The 16,932-nt window shown below is 41.2% G+C and overlaps 3 protein-coding genes across 3 annotated transcripts; 2 read left to right on the top strand and 1 right to left on the bottom strand.

The window, feature by feature from the left end:
* Positions 1-11,284: 11,284 nt before the first annotated feature.
* LOC108602391 lies at positions 11,285-12,647 on the bottom strand. Its single transcript, XM_017990503.2, has 4 exons — positions 12,528-12,647; positions 12,402-12,471; positions 11,563-12,348; positions 11,285-11,507 (listed from the first exon to the last, which is right to left on the bottom strand). Exons 1-4 carry the CDS (start codon positions 12,618-12,620, stop codon positions 11,320-11,322), a joined length of 1,137 nt encoding a protein of 378 aa, XP_017845992.1. The 5' UTR covers positions 12,621-12,647; the 3' UTR covers positions 11,285-11,319.
* A 169-nt stretch (positions 12,648-12,816) lies between these two features.
* On the top strand, positions 12,817-14,774 carry LOC108601697 (leucine-rich repeat extensin-like protein 5). Its single transcript, XM_017989609.2, has 3 exons — positions 12,817-12,946; positions 13,001-14,419; positions 14,479-14,774. The coding sequence occupies exons 1-3, from the start codon at positions 12,817-12,819 to the stop codon at positions 14,682-14,684; spliced, it is 1,755 nt and encodes a 584-aa protein (XP_017845098.2). The 3' UTR covers positions 14,685-14,774.
* A 236-nt stretch (positions 14,775-15,010) lies between these two features.
* On the top strand, positions 15,011-16,613 carry LOC108601696. The gene is made up of 2 exons (XM_017989608.1): positions 15,011-15,109; positions 15,238-16,613. Exons 1-2 carry the CDS (start codon positions 15,104-15,106, stop codon positions 16,483-16,485), a joined length of 1,254 nt encoding a protein of 417 aa, XP_017845097.1. The 5' UTR covers positions 15,011-15,103; the 3' UTR covers positions 16,486-16,613.
* Positions 16,614-16,932: the final 319 nt, after the last annotated feature.

Below are 16,932 nucleotides of genomic sequence, written 5' to 3'. Positions count from 1 at the left end.
GGAGCGTTGCTGGGTGGCAATAAGCAGCAGGATGGTTGCACAATTTCAATGCCACGACGGCAGGTGACAAGCATTTTAAGTGCCACACCCCACACTACACTGCCAAACTTGTAGACAGCTCCAAATAATGGACACAAATTGCAAAGTTGTTTAATGTGCAGACCGAGACCTCCAACAGCAATTTGTTGTCCTTTATGTTCACACACACACACACATACACACACACAGACACACACCCGCCCGCTCAGTGGGTGCTGCTAGTTGCTCCATTTCGCCAGCAACTTGTGGCAGCAATTGGCAGCGAACCTTGCTGAGTTCAGTTCAGTTATTGATTTTTGTGAATTTAACGGTTTTATGCTTTATTGGCCAAGTCAATTGTTAGCCATTTGTTTTTTGCGTTGCCTTTTTCACTTAGGCACCGAAATGTCAATTTGTGTTGCTCACATTTACAAATCGTTCAAAGCCGCCCACAGAATTTTTTGCTGCTGCCGAACTTAATAGCAAATCAATAAAGTGAGTTCCGTTTCCGCTGCTGCATTTGACATGAGCGGGCATTTTACATTTAATTTAATATATGGAGAGCAACAGCTTGAAAGCATTTGGAGCAGCATTTCACCAGAAATAAATTTGATAAGATATAAAGTTGCATTTTATAAGCAAAACAAAACAAAATTAGTTTCAGCACAAGCTCCAAGCATAACTTGCCTGCCACTAAAGATATGTGCTGGGCACTTAAGCAAACGCTGGACTGGGGCTGGGGCTGGGTCTGTAGTGTGTGCTAGGCTTAGGGCCAACAAACAATTTAATGCTATACAAGTTGGCAGCGTGGGTGCCATATACAATATCCAAGGCATATTAGCCTTGCGGTCATTGAGGCCACAGCGAGCTGAGTGGGGTCGTGGAGCAGCAGCAAGTGGACAGCTTAGGGCTATTAATGTAGCCGAAGCAGTTGACCCTAGCCTAAGGCTTTGCTATCTTAACAAGCGAACGAATGCGCCGGCTACGCACAACTTGGCAAAAGTTTTTGTTATTGCAAATAGAGAAAAGTTAAAGCTGCATACAAAAGCAACGCAGACATGGCTCAGCTATCCTCAATAGCTATTGATGCATTATCAACGCGCACACAAGCGCATAGCAGGTACAACAGCAAGCAAAAGAGAGTGTGAGTGAAGGACTCAAAGGACTTGGCAGTCAGGCAGCAGTAAAAGCAAAACGCCCCCAAGGCGCGCATTAATTACAACTTCCGGTTTGTTGGCAGTCTTGTCAGATAGCTGAACAACAACAACAACAGCAACTGATTGACTGACTGACTGACTGAGTGCATGACATTTGCTAAGTTTGACTTAAAAGTCACGTTCTATCAAACGCATATAAAGCAAAATGCGCAACTGCCAACTGGCAAACAACAGATTGCAGATTCTCATTCACTTTTTTTTTTTATAGAAACATGCAATCGATAAGTGGGTGGCTGCTTGGTTGGGATTTGATTGCGCATATTGTTTATGTGCTCACGCATTCAAATCGAGTCGAGTCGAGTCGAGTTGAGTCTGTGGCAAATTCTTGTTTACACGTAACGTAATTTGTTGTTAACCAGCAAGTGCGCAACAAAAACAAATCATTTAGTAAAATTGGGAAATTAGTGCATGTGTCTGTGTACATTTCAAAATACCACAAACAATGCCAAAAAAAAAAACACACACAGACACTTGCTGCGGGGTTGCAAGCAGCGGCAGAGGGAGATTATTGACTGCGGCGCAAGTTTATTTTACGCCAAATGAGCTCAGCCGCAAAATCGATCGATTTAAATCAAAATGGTACGACTACGACTACGGCTAACTCGCTGTCAAGTGGATATATCGTTGGGGGGTGGCGTTGGGCTGGGGCTTTATTGGTGTCTGAGGCAGGTCACGGCACTCGTTGGCTATGAATGGGAAAGCGCACACATGCACAACATGGGCATGGACATGGACGGCAGCAATCACAGCGTGGCACAACCAGCAGCAACAGCGACGACGACGACGACGACAACCCGTTCAGGTTGAGCTTGACGTTGATGTTGGACATATGGACACGTTGACGCTCTCATTGGTCGCTGCTGCCTCGTGCCGTATTTTATATTTTTAGACCCTTCGACGTCTGCGTCTCAGCTATAAATATTATTTCTATTTTATTACACATTTTTCAAACTGATATGCTACAACATTTATTTTGCTCGTTTTTTCTCACCAACACCAACACCAACACATTGTTGCTGTTGTTGTTGCTTTGTGAACAGCAGTTGTCCATAAATTTGGACAACAAGCATTGCAGCTCATAATGTTTTCAATAAAATTGTTTCACAATATAAACTTTGAAGTTGACGCTCGATTTATAACAAAAAGTTATCATCATAGCTCATAACAATAAAAAGCAAACGCCACTCGACATTACATTAAATCAAAATAGAAAAACACTAAACGCATTTTATGTTTATTTTAGAACAAAAGCGCAAATGTTATTAAACCTGTCTAGCCGTTTGAAAATTGCAACAAAGCCAAAGTACTTTTCAGACAACATTTAACATTTCGAAATATTTTTATTGCTTGCAAGAATTTTGCATTTTGACAGCAACAATAATTGTGAAATATTTATGCTTATTTTACTTATAGAGAAAAATGTTCATTGACTTGGAAAATCCCATGAATATAATACAAATTAAAATAATATTTTTCTATATATAGCAGTGTGTGTATTTTTAAAAATTTAATTGGAAAGCGAACAGCATTTAACTGCTCTTGAGCCTTGCTGAACAATTTTGTGCTTTTTTATTGATTTAATTATTCAAGAAACATATTGTTATATTCATATTTTTATAACAAAAGGTTAAACAAACATGTTAAGCAACTTTATCTGAGCAGCTAAATGCGCAAGCTGCTCTAACTTTTAATCATTTTAGCTGCAGCAACAAATACTTTACACTGAATTTAATATAAACAATGCTCTGGGCTCACACACTTGACTTGTGTGTGTGTGTGTGTGTGCGTCTTCAGCTGTAATGACCCCAAGGCACAATAGCCTGTGGTGACTTTTATGATGCCTGCACAAATATTGATAAGCGTCAAGAGAAAATGTGTTAAATGCCCCAGAGCGCGTCTCAAATATTAGTGCGCTGTAACAAAAGTCACTCTTACCTTACAACAACAACAAAGAGCACAACAAAAAAACAGTTGAATTTATTTAGAATGCTAAGTTTGAATTCTCTTGAAATTCAACGTGGCTGGCATCTTGATAATGAGCGACGCTGCTTGAAGATCCCAAACAAAGTGTCACGCCTACATATCACATATATATATATATATATATATATATATATCTTAGCTGTGGTATTAACATATTAACATGTTAAGGGTCTTGCAGCCTGAAGCTGCTGTCAATGTTGCTTGTTTTTCTTTCGCCGACACAAGTGATCTTATGCTTATGTAGCTGACTCTTGTGCAAGACCTTGGAGCAGACATTAGTACAAATATTTAAGCTTACACGTGTCTCAAATATTGTTTAAAAATACAGAAATTTATATTAAGCAATTTGCTTGTACATAATTATGCCATTTGCAAGTGAAGTGGAGTTCACTTAATCCTAAGCTCATCCACGCTCTAATTCCATTTAATGACATGACCATTGAAATTGTATCTAATTCTCACCCTCAGGCTCTGTCTCACTCACTAAGCCTGATATTCTATTGTCGTCGTTGTTGTTGTTGCTGACCGCGCGCCATTCAAATTTAAATGAACTAATTTAACTTCCCTTTTGGCGCTTTTTATGACTTTTGTCTGGGAATTTCTCACAGGGTATGATAGGCGGGCGGCATTGTAGTGTAGCATAAATTCATTTTATTAAATAAAACTAAAAAAGCAGCAATGGCAATAATTCTTTGGCGCATTTGTTAGTGGTCTTCAGTTCCGCTCTTCCTCTGCTTCTTCTTCTTCTGTTATTCTGCGTTGGCGTCTTGGCGTCATGGTGGGCGTCCAAATGGTTGCTATTTTGGCTATAGTTTCTGTTTGTGACGACCACGCCGCCGACGCCGCCAGTGCGGGTTTACTTAATACTATAAGTTGTATATAATCGACTGCTAGATACTCTGTTTCAAATTCAGCTATAAGAAAAATATTCAAATTAATTTTTAATTTAAGTCCCTTTAGACCACCCTAGGAGTGGTAGTCAGAATGTAAAAACCCTGTAAAAGTATAGCCATATAACTTAATTATTATCTTTAATTAGATAGATTGTAAGTAATTTACTAAATAAAAAAAAAAAAAAAAAAAAAAAAAAAAAAAGTCAGATATTTTTGAAGCTGAATTTTAACTGCACTCAGCTGTTATTTCAATGAGTTCTCTTCACATTGAGCTAATTTCTTTTTTAAAATTCATTCAGCTGTTTTCTAATTTAAATTGATACCATTCTCTACTAAAAAGTGTAGACACTGTAATTAACAAAATACTGAAATTCTCTGCTGCTTCGTCTGCTGCAAATAATTGTCTAACTGACGCTCGCTACAGGGTATCAAAATAATTATATGGCATATACACTTTGCACAAACTAAATTAAGCATATTTCTGCTATTTTTGTAAATAACAAAATTAAAATAATAATGCCAGCAACGTTGTGGCTGCTGCTGCTTCTTGCCTTTTGTTAATGGATTTGAAATGAGCAGGGGCGAGTGTGGAACAGACCCCAGACATGACGAGGCCACAGAGCCAAACTGTTGAAACTCTTTCGCAAGACTGACAACGCCAACAAACAGCGACAGCTTCCACCTGCATTCAAAAAAGAAAAAAAAATGAAAAGCGTGCGACGAGGCGTCGTCGTCGTCAGCAGCAGCAGAAGCTGCACTCCCTTTTTGTTAAAAATTATTGAATAGACAGGCCATATATGGCACACACACAATTGTATAGTAGGCATATACTTATGTTATGTAGTGTTAATTGTAGACAGTCTCAGCTAGAGTTAAAATATGTAAATTATATAAAATAACTGCATGTTTGCTAATTACTTGTGAGCCCACAGGGTATAACTTTTAGTTTAGTTTGCTGCTGCAACATGCTCGCCTGCCTGCGTGTGTAGCAAGTATATTTTTAAAAATCATCCCCACAAGCAGCTTGCAAGTTGCAAAGACGCCTCATACCCCAAAGTACAGCAGACAAGACGTAAAAAAAGAACGAGAGGCAACGCAATGTGGCAAACAATTGACACCGGAAGTGGCTGCCTCATCTGCGTTGGATGTGACTGTGGCCGCTTCTCACACAGGCGAGTTACAAATTACTGGATTTGCATATATACTTACTAATACAAGCATACACACACACACATTTACATAAGTGTGTATGTTCTTCCATTGCGCTGTAACCCAAAATGAAGAAAACTTTATAGCATTGTTGTCATTTTTCTGCTCGATTTTTTATGGAATTTATTATAACAAAAATAAATTGTTGTTGCTGCTTTGGGCGCGCGCGCGAATTTGTTTAACGCAACGAAGCGAATATAAAAATAACAGTTACTACTACATATATAGCTCTGCAACTGGGTGGGATTGGGGCGCCACTGAGAAGCAGCTACTAAAGTCTGTCAGATTGAACATGCCAAGCGGCTTAGTCTGAGTCCATTCATTTGCTCATTCAGTCAGTTATTCATTAAGTTGCCTCTCAGTTGTTGTTTTTATTAGACAATTCGCTTTTATTTCTGTGCCGCTCGCTGTGTGTGCAACGTAATCCCAATAAGATGTAAGCGACCCCGAGCCGCGTTGCTGCCATGACAGCGATTACCGCAATGAGAGGCAGCCACAGCTCCCAGACGCTCCAGCAGCAGCTAAACTGTTGCATGCCGACAGATATATCAATAGTTTTGAAATATTTATGGCACATCAACAGTTCATTAAGTCAAGCAAAAGATGAAAAGCTGCTGCACATTTTTTTTTTTGATTTTGATTTTGAATTGCGTAAAGCAGAGCTAAATATATAAAAAGCAAACGCTTTGTACTCGCCTCAGCACACAGGTGAGCAAAGTTATCTCTGTTTGAACATTTAAAAATACATTTTATATATATCTATATGTATAAAGTAGAGTGTGTTTTTTTTTTTTTTTGGTTGAGATTGTGGGTTAGCCATACATATTATAATAATAATGAGCGATTGCAAGGGCACTCAATACAACAGGCGACAAATTAGATTATATATATAGCTATTATAGATTACTGAGCTTATATAGTATGCAGACCAATTAAAATAAATATTTGCATTTTACAAAAATGAGTAAATTGACTTCTCTTAATTAAGAGACTTATGCGTTTTCTTCAATTTAATAGCGTCAAACAATTGAAGTGCCGCAGCTCTTAATTATAAATAAATTTTACTTTAAGTTTGGGCTAATTTAAAATTCTTAAATGTCATGCGCTTTCAGTTTATTTAAATGTTTAAGCATCATTGATCCAGCTTATAACAAAAGTGAGCTCTTCATATTTTTATATTGAAATTTAAAACCAAGATCTATGCGTTATCTATGATAGCCAATCAATTTTGTCAGCCCAATTATAGAAGAGAAGAAAGGTGTAACTCTCGTCTGCTTATCGCTTTGTTTGTTGACAACGCTAACGCTTTTTTATTGGCCTTTATGTATGTTTTACACATTGAAGCTTATCAGGCACGCATTCAATTGCACCTGTCTGTTTGGCTTTCAACGCTATTGGTTGCAATCGTTTTAATAGTTACGCAGTTGCACCCACACACACACACACACACACAAAGAAAACTGTCAACAACAAAAGGAGCAGCAACAAAATATAAATGAAAAAAAATGTCAAACCAATTTAAGCAAACTGACAGATACAGATACAGATATAAAACAACAGTTACGGCTCGAGAGTTGCGCTGGGGGAAGAGGAAGCAGACGCAAACGTATGTGCAGCAATAAGAAGAAAACGTAATGTGAAAATGTAGGGAATTAAGACAGTCAGTGACTATGATGCTTGCCTCAGCGTCTCTGTCTGTGTCGCTGTAACTGAATTTGTTGCACAATCAAATAAAAAGAGAGTGAGTAAGAGTCGCTTACTCAATGCTGCTGCTGCTGCTGCTGCTGCTGCTGCTGCTGCTGCTGGCGGCAAAAAGTTTAATTCAACTTGTATGCAACTGCAACTAATTAGTTTTGAGGCTGCTGCTGCTGCTGCTGCTGTAATCGCAGCCGACAAACGACAAAATTTCCCACTGAATTTTCACTTGTCTTTTTTCACTCTCAGCATATGCTGGGAGTACAGCAAAAGTAAAATCAAAACGCCTAACGGGCAAACAAAAGAATTTATCTGTGTGTGTCTGCTTGGAAAACTTTTCAGTAACAAGCGGGGCTGACTGACTGGGGGGAAAACTGTATATATTGCGCGGCATATCTCTATAGCTATTATGTGTCCCATTGGCATCGTTTGTGCCACTGCCAGTGAGACGCTACTAAATATTTAAAAGTCCATAATGAATGGCACTGCAGTCTGTGCTCGTTAAATCGAATATTTAAATATTGTCACTGCCACTGTGCCACCTTCTAACTGATAAAACCAGTTGATATAGCTTTTCGATTATTAAACATAGTTTGGTCAGCAGCAAGGTCTTAATTAATTAGCACAAAAGCCGCAGCAAAACAAAACCAAACAAAACAAAACAAATCTGAAATTCTAAACAGCCTCATAATCAATCTTAAGCGCTGTAAATGGCAAATATCGAATAATAATAGTGCTTATGTATTTATTTGCTATTACTCTATAAGGTGTCAAGTACCTTTTAAGCGTATTTTTTATTTTTTTCTTTTTGGCATTGTTGCTACCTAAATACGAATTTGAATTCAAATTCAAAATCATGGCCATGGCTTACAGGCAATTTCACGTTTTCAAGTTTTGGCCACACAACAAACCCGTATGCCAATAACAACAAAAGCAACAACAACATCAACAACAACAGCAAGACAGCGAGATAAACTTGGCTGAATAAATGAATAATAAATGGGCAAACGACAACGACGAAGCACAAATAACTGAATAACTGAAAATAAATAAAATCGTAAGTACGAATGTGAGTAGTAGTATGTGTGGCAAATTCAAGCGTTATTCGATACGTAAATACCGCACAAAATGTTTGCGTGTTTGTTTATTTGCGCTATCAATTTGCATTTGCGTGCACAAGCGGGCGGAGAGTTGGGGCCGGACGGACACATAAAGCCGCACAAAAGCGACAAACGCAAAGCCAAAACCAAAACACAAACGCACATGCAACACTATGAGCAAAGTCGAGTTACAGCGGCAGCAACAGAAACTGAGATAGAGAGAGAGAACGTAAAATTTGATTGACGGCTTTGGTGACGGACGACGACGACGACGACGTCATCGTCAAAGTATTTGAAGCTTGAAACTTGGGGCTAAGGTTTCTACCGATGCGACAGCAACAACGCCCACGTATAGCAGCGGCAACAACTACAAAGCGCGTCACTTTTACACACACACACACACACACTGACAGTTTAGAGCGGAAGCAACAGCTTTCCCAAATTGCGGGGCTAAGTGTAAGCGAGAGCGCGAGAGTGCGAGAGAGACTGAAACCGCGGGCTTGGGGCTTGGCGTGAGAGCCGCTGATGACGGAGGACAGTCGCCTCTCTGACAAGCTTTGCGGTTTTCGGTTACTTTTGCACAGTGGCAACAAATTCACATAAATGTCAACTAAAATAAATAAATTAAAATAAGTGCACTGTTTACTAAAATTGCGTGCACAAATAAAATATTTTTATTTAGAATTTACATTATTTGCACCACTGTGCGCACAGTGCGCTATTGTCATTTACATTGTGGTAAGCAATTACATGCGTCAAGCCAAGCGGCTTGCTTGCTAGCTTGTGCTTTTTGTTGTTGCTATTTGTTTGTGGCGCTTTTGTATTGTTGTTGTTGCTGTTGTAGGCGCGGCCCAGTTGTTGTGTTGTTGCTGTTGTTGTTGTAGTTTTTGCCACATTTGGCAGACACAATTTATGTCAAGCCGACATCTTTGGTGTTGCGCGAAAACATGCGTAAAAGTAGCTACCAAAAGGCAGCAGCCCCTCCCCCGCACCACCTCCCCACTGTCTTGTAGACAGTTTGTAACATTTCAAGCTGCTGCTGCTTTTGTGTGTTGTGTGTGTGTGTGTGTGTGTGTGTGTGTGTGTGTGTGTGTGGGCATAGAAATTAAAATGCTTGCAAACATAAACAAACTTTCGGGCTTTGGGGCAGGGGCTGAGGCCAGTGGGGGCTGCATTTAACAACGGTGTTGACAGCCGCGGCGATGACGCTGCTGGCATCTGTCAAACATGTCATACGCAAAATAGCTTAACTGTCATAAAAACAGCAGCAGCAGCAGCGGCGGCAACAAGCCTGAGCATTGAGCAGGGGAAATAGCAAGGGCTAGGCCGTAAAGCGCTTTATTGCAATGACAGCAATAACAATAACAGCAGCAGCAACAACAACAACAGATCACATATGGCAAATGTGCTGCGGGCAAGAAGCAAAATGAATTAGAAATGGTCTCTGTTGTGTTTAACTTGTTGTCGTGTCGATTTAGATTTTTATGTTTTATTTGATTTATTTATTTTGCCTGTACATATGTATGTATGTTACTTTTTTCTTAGCAGCGCACACTGGCACTCGCCACTACACGAAGCTCGCTCTCTCTCTCTCTCTCTCTCTCTCTCTTTTGCTGCTTCTAGCCAAAACGCCAACGCCTCACACACACACACAGACACAGCGACATGTACTGAGTGAATGTGAATAGTTTTGCTTTTTGCTGTCTGCATGTCTGTGTGGCATTTTAATAATAGCGCACACACACGAACACACATACAATATAAAGCTACCCGCTGGAATAGCATAGAAAAAATGTTGCACTAAAAACTTCAACACTCCGCACTTTGGCAAATACCAACACAGCAGCAGAACTTCTACTTATGCATAGACACACACACACATGCATATGTTTTTATATGTATGCACACCCACTCACTCAATGGAGCCCTTTGGGGCTGAGAATTAGACGGCTGCCGCAATGCCGCTCATGTTGTCTGCGGCAACAGTTATATGTACATACATACATATGCATGTGTGTCTCTGTGTGAGTGCAAATATATATACACACATATTTGCACATATACTTAAACATGCAAGTTATGTGTATAGGGGTTGGGGCTGCTGTGGGGCTCAACCCTTTCTCCTAAGCAGGAAGTTTGTAGTTTTTTCAATTAACACGCGCGCTGAGCGCGACAAGGGAGATTGACAAAGAGGTGGTAAAGAGGGCAAGAGTCGGCAACTTATATTGCGAATATGAGTGCATATGTACATATGTATCTGCGCAATTGCTATTTATATTTATTGTTATTATTTGTTGTTCTTGTTGTGATGGCATAAACAATGCTTATACAACAAATGCATGCATGTGCTTGTTTATTTATTAAATAATATTACATTTCAGCTTGTTGCTGTTGCTTTCTTTTTTGATTGCCGCGACAATCACGATAATATCAAAATGCCACAACAAAACTGCTATGCAACTTGCTTTCACACACACAGACAAATATTCATTCACACACAGACACATGCATACAATATGTAAACAGAACTCTACCTCTTGCTGTTGGACAGCTCCGACGACGGACACGAGACGCCTCCGCAGCACCGACTCCACTAGAAATGCAACAAAAACAACACGAAGTCGTCGGCTTGTGTTTTGAACTTTTGCTATTTGCCACTCCCCGACACCGAACACCCGGTATTTTTGTTTTTGCTTTTGTATTTGCGCACAATTTGATTCTTGCCTTCACAAACAAACAACTGTTTAGCACAATATTTCACACACACAAACACACCTACACACAAGCGTCAGACAGAACTTTTTTCGCCGAGCTCGAATTATTTTGTTTTCTTTTTGCAATACGCGATACACTTTATTATTTCCTTCTATTATATTTATAATTTTAAAACATATTTTGACCAAAACAACGAAATATATTCAAACGACCGCGCGCACGTCTGCTCAAGTCGGCGTCTGATAAGAATTTACTTGCATCTGCATGCAAACGCGACCGCTAACCGTTATTAGTTGTTGTCGCAATCGCTAATCGAGCGCCGGACTAACATTGCGATGCTATCGTTATTGTTTGAGTCGAACATGTCTGACAAGCCGATAACGATATCATCTCGCATTCAAAAGTAACAGAAAGTTGAAAGCTTAGCATTTATAAAGAATTTTATAAACATGAGCATATATTTGTTATAGTGTATATTAAAGTTACATTTTAGCGGCGAGTACACCAGTTCCAGATACAACCATCGTGGATGTTACAACCTAGTCCACCAGGATAAAGCGCACAAAAGTCCTCGGACTTCATAAAGTCACACACGTCACCAGGACAAAAGTAACTATAGCAGCCTGAAGAGCAGTTGCGGCTTATGCCTTGAGCGCAGCCGGAGCAGTCCAAGAAATCTAAAAGTTAAATTTAATAATTAAACAATTTTCTCACACTCTGTAGATTACTTACCGCTCTCTGGAAACTCAAAAGGCGGAGTGCTCATGGCTGGAGTAATTGGTGGCATCACTAACATTGGCGGATTGCTGAGTTGGACTATTTCCGGTGGCTTCAGGTAAATAAAAGGACGTGTGCACACCTTGCTATCGCAGAGCTTAAGACTGCGATTGATACACACCCAATTGGGCTCATAGGGTCGACACAGCCGTGGACTCTTCACTGTGCAGCAACCTGACGAAGGTGAAAGTCCAGCATACACCTCAGTAGTTGTAGACATTAGATTGTCTGCTTGTGACTGTGTTGTTGTTGTATATTTGTCTTGAGCCAACATACTGGGATCCGTTGCTGGATCATACGGGCTTGCGGTAATATATTCCACGTGCTGAATGTTCTCCGTCGATGCTTGATTCTCAAACTGATTATCAATTACATTATCAATCTCCAAGATTGTTGTAACAAACCCTGGCGGCAGGCATTGCTTATTGCGCCAAACTGTGCCCGCGGGACAGGCTGGTAATAGACAACGACCAGCATGATATTCACCTTGTGTGCATACAATTTTGCGGCATTTCTCTTGAAGAAATATCGAGTTGGGTGGACAGCGCACTTGCTCATCGGGAGTCGGCTGTACATTTGGCGGTGGCTCGACTTCCGGCTCTACTGCAGCTGGCTCTATAGTGGAGCTACTAGGTGTGGCAGTAGTTGTAGTTGTTGTAGGACTTTGCTCTGTTGTCGAGTCGTATGGACACGGCTCTGGAACCTTCCTATAGCACTTGCCATCGGTGTGTAGAAAGTAATCTTGGAATAGTAATAGTAAATTTCCATTGCTATTAACATAACTTATAATTTACCCTCGTCGCATTTCAATATTGGCTGACATTGGCCGTCCAAGTGCTCATAACCTTCGGGACAAGCGGACCACTATCGACAAGAGTTAAATTTAATATTTTGATTAAAAGATATTCACAATTGCTCACCTCTCCTGCGGCATTCTGATAACCTTGCACCACATCATAACAAATAGTCCCAACTATTAATAGTGTGCCAATAACAGAGAGCGACTTGCACATGGCGAGTTCAGTATTCTAGCCACAACAGAGTACTAACAACGACTAAATTTAGCTTTAGCCTTGCCTGGAAGAGCTTTCACGATGACAAAAACATAATTCACCCCGATAACCTTTTGCGAGAGTCTCAAGACTTCTGATGTGTTGTGATTAGATGTGACGCTTCCGACATGTGTAGCTCGTATTAGTTCTAATCGTTATGTTATACCAAATACAAGTGCTGTTTTGTCTGTTTTGCGTGGCCCAGCTGGGGAGCGCCCAATGTCCAACGAATTTCATATACTCAAATGGTCAGTGTGTGCCTCAAAATGTAACTCAATGTGCAAATGGTAAGTTTAATTTTACTTTTTATAGCCTGCCGTTAATATTTATTATTCTTACAGGTCAGCTCTATGGCTGTGGTAGCACCATTGTGAATGTTTTCGTCAATGGAGCACAAACACAAACTCAAACTTTTGTGTGCCATCCAGGCCAGCAATGTCAGCCGCAGCCGACTCCTTGCCCCAACCAGCCAGTGTCGCAGTATCCTATAGTAATACCGCAGCCAAATCCTTGTCCAGCCGATACAACGCCACCAGGGACTGTAACTACACCGAATCCTTGCCCAAACCAACCAGTGACTCCTTATCCTAATCTGGTGCCGCAATCAACTCCTGCAACTTTAACTGAAACTACACCGAATCCTTGTCCAAACCAGCCAGTGACTCCTTATCCCAATTTAGTGCCGCAGTCAACTCCTGCAACTATAACTGAAACTACACCCAATCCTTGTCCAAACCAACCAGTGACTCCTTATCCTAATCTGGTGCCGCAATCAACTCCTGCAACTTTAACTGAAACTACACCGAATCCTTGTCCAAACCAGCCAGTGACTCCTTATCCCAATTTAGTGCCGCAGTCAACTCCTGCAACTATAACTGAAACTACACCCAATCCTTGTCCAAACCAGCCTGTGACTCCTTATCCCAATTTAGTGCCCCAGTCAACTCCTGCAACTTTAACTGCAACTACACCGAATCCTTGTCCAAACCAACCAGTGACTCCTTATCCTAATCTAGTGCCCCAGTCAACTCCTGCAACTTCAGTTGAAACTACACCGAATCCTAATTTAGTGCCGCAGTCAACCCCTGAAACTGCAACTGACACTCAAACTAGTCAACCAGATGCTGAACTTGTACCGCAATCAACTCCTCCAGGCGCAACAACAGAGTCCACAGCTATGTCTCCTACAACAGTCGCCACAACTAATGAACCACGCCCTGAACCAATCACTCAGTGTCCCAAAGGCACAATTCTTGTTGGTGGCAAATGTCATCTCGTGTATTGCGGCGTGTATGAGCTTTCAGATGAGCATTGCGCCAGACTGCAGTGTCCTGCCGGCACCATTTGGACAGGTCAAAAGTGTGCACGTCCAGCGCCCATTGAAATTGAGCCTATTCATCTCGAGCGTACAATCACCGTTGTAAACGATAAGAATGAACCAAATCTGGTGCTAAACAATGTTCACAACTTGGTTATTAATGCATCCATTTCATTAACGCCAGCTGAGTCTGAATACGAAGATGAAAGTGAAGAAGCAGCAGCAGAGCCGGCAGCCAAATGTTGCACTGTGCTTGGACCACGCACCTGTCGCTACGATGCGCAAAGCTCTCGCTGGCAGTGCTTCAATCGGAAGCAAAACCAATGCGGTGACTTTTGCAGCGCTCCCAAAGTTATGCTAATACCAGCGACTGTGACTACCTGGAGCTACAACAACGCTCAAATGCTTGTTATGCCACCGCCTCCTAACAATGTAGTCACTGGTAATTAAATTAACAATATGTAATTTCAAGCATATACTAATTTACTTTTCTTTCTTTAGGCATAAACAATTCTAGCTACGACTGCAGCGGCTGTGCTGCGGGTGCTCTGATGTCCTGTTCTCCATATTGCTACAATTCTGCCTGCAGCAGTCCCTATTGCGCCTATTATGCTCAAGCTCAGTTCTGTCAAACCCAAGCAGTCGGCTCTGTGGGCTGCTGTCCAGAGGACGGTTGGCCTGTTAGCTCTTCAGAGCCCAAGGATTAAAATTTTGTTTTACAACTAAGTACGGACAATTTACACAAGTTATATTTATATTGAAATGCTGTAAATAAAACTTGTTTAGATAAGTTGTTTAATCTACTGAGCCATAACTTCAAGCAAACTACTTTCTTGGCAGAGTATCGACAAATCGATTTGACACATACTAAAGCATATTGCAATTTCGAATACATTTTGCAACTTTTGCTATATTGATTTTCTGTTGAGTAAAAGCTTTGCGCTATCAAACTCATAAACAGATACGTTATCTAATCAATATACTTATGCTTTTCCAACGGGCACTTGTCTGCCTCCAGTATATTGAAGAATTTACACACTAGCAGACCGTTGAGCGGTGCTTCCGAGGAATAGCGAATCTTTATATCTAGTTGGAGCGCAACGAATTGTTTGCCAAGCTGACGCAAATGAAGGTGAGTTCAGCTTTGGGGCAACATACCAAAGAGTTGACTAAATTGTCGCTGGAAATAGGCTATTGACAAAATTATTGGCTGGCAATTACACTTAACATTCCGCCTCTTATCTTATCTGCCAACTATAGCTGCCCGCGATCGTTGCGTTATTGCTGCTGGCTTTGCTGCCGCTGGCTAGGGGCGAGGCCAATGATACCACTAAGGATAAAATAGTGCTGCATACACAGCTGCAAAACTATGAGCAACCAACGTTGCGCGACTTCGAAGAATGCCACAAGAATCGCGACCAATGCTTTGAGGTCTGTCAGGGTACAGCGGATAGCGAGAAGTGTGAGCTGGAGTGTCCACTGTGCCCCGAGCTGAGGGATCAGCCACTGCTGGTGCAGGGCATCAACGATACGAGCTTTGTGCCGCCGGCACAGACCGCGCTGAACACCACCAATATTATAAAGCTGACCAATGAGATACATAATGTTATCAAAAACGATTTACGTGCACGCAATGAGATTAACGTAACGGTGCAGCAAAATGTCTCGCAAGTGGGCGGACGCTTTGGCCTGGGCTACAGTGAGCTCGGCTCCTGCTGCTACGTAGTGCGGCACAACAGCGACTGCGAGCATAAGGAGAACTGCAAGGAGCACTCACGCCAACGCGTCTGTGGTGAACGTTGCCAGGCGCGTGTCATGATTGCCAAGCGTGTGGTGCAATGCGATGCCAAGCAAACCGATGACTGCCATGAGACCGTGGAATATGTGCCCGCACGCAAACACAGATCCAAGGCTCACAGACAACAGCAGCAGCAACTCTGCGCCTGGCCCAATGTCAATTGCAATGGTGACGCTCAAGCTCAGAACAACGTGCGCGTCAAGCGTTCCTGCAGTCGCTGCTTGAAGCTTAGCTTTGAGTACATCTTGCAACACGGCTTGCCAGCAAACTGCTCTCCAGCCTGCTTTCAGGGCCTGGCGCCTTTGATGCCCATCTCCATGCCCATGCCTATGTATTATATGCCCATGGCCTATGGAATGCCCCAGTATGGCTACAATGCACCATATCAGCTGTGGCCGCAACATGTGGACAAAACTGAGAATACTGCTGAGAACGACGACAGCGATTGGCAGCTAGAAACTGAAAAATGTCTGAATGACGCGGGTGTACTGGAGGATTGTCCCACTAAGGCTGATAAGCCTAAGCCTACACAAAAGCCTGAACCACCTGCTCACCTGGAGAATGGCGAATCTGCGGATAAAGAACCAATCGATGATGAGGATAAGGATTATGTAGAAGTACAACGACGCAAGCGACGCAGACGTCAGAATGAACGCAAGTTCATGCGTTCCCTATACAGTCATCGCCATGACAAACAGAGCTCTGAATAATTGCAATCTATCTAATCTTTATAGACAACTTGCTTTGGCCTACAGTTGGCGTACATAAGAAAAAAGTGATTGGCTCTTTGAAATTTGATTACGTAGCTTTAATAAATGCATGGTAGTTTAAAAATATACTATTTATAGTTAAACAAACTGCCATTTAATATATATATATATATATACTTTACTTATATGCTGTCGTTTTTAGCAGCTGCAAACCTTTTCTATTAAAAGACATTGCATAATTGAAGTTTATGTGGATATTTGTAATATAATTTATTATACATTAACTGTTTTGTTTTTTGGGCCTGTGTGTGTGTGGCTAAATGGTTTTGTTTTATATGTTAATTATTCATTTGTCAAATGGACTAATCTGAGCAAATTGCAAAAAAATATATATAATAAAAACGAAACATATTTAATTGGCAGCTTATCTGCAAAAATGTTTAGGAA

This window comes from Drosophila busckii, chromosome 3R, assembly GCF_011750605.1.
Source record: "Drosophila busckii strain San Diego stock center, stock number 13000-0081.31 chromosome 3R, ASM1175060v1, whole genome shotgun sequence".
In the NCBI taxonomy this organism is placed as follows: domain Eukaryota; kingdom Metazoa; phylum Arthropoda; class Insecta; order Diptera; family Drosophilidae; genus Drosophila; species Drosophila busckii.
The sequence above is the reverse complement of the archived record's forward strand: the minus strand, read 5'-3'. Positions and strand labels throughout refer to the sequence as shown.

Coding starts and splice junctions, on each gene's coding strand:
- LOC108602391 (XM_017990503.2), bottom strand. CDS start 12,620: ATGTGCAAGTCGCTCTCTGTTATTGGCACACTATTAATAGTTGGGACT. Junction 12,472..12,527: donor ATCAGAATGCCGCAGGAGAG/GTGAGCAATTGT, acceptor TCTTGTCGATAG/TGGTCCGCTTGTCCCGAAGG. Junction 12,349..12,401: donor AATATTGAAATGCGACGAGG/GTAAATTATAAG, acceptor TACTATTCCAAG/ATTACTTTCTACACACCGAT.
- LOC108601697 (XM_017989609.2), top strand. CDS start 12,817: ATGTTATACCAAATACAAGTGCTGTTTTGTCTGTTTTGCGTGGCCCAG. Junction 12,947..13,000: donor TGTAACTCAATGTGCAAATG/GTAAGTTTAATT, acceptor TTATTCTTACAG/GTCAGCTCTATGGCTGTGGT. Junction 14,420..14,478: donor TCCTAACAATGTAGTCACTG/GTAATTAAATTA, acceptor TTCTTTCTTTAG/GCATAAACAATTCTAGCTAC.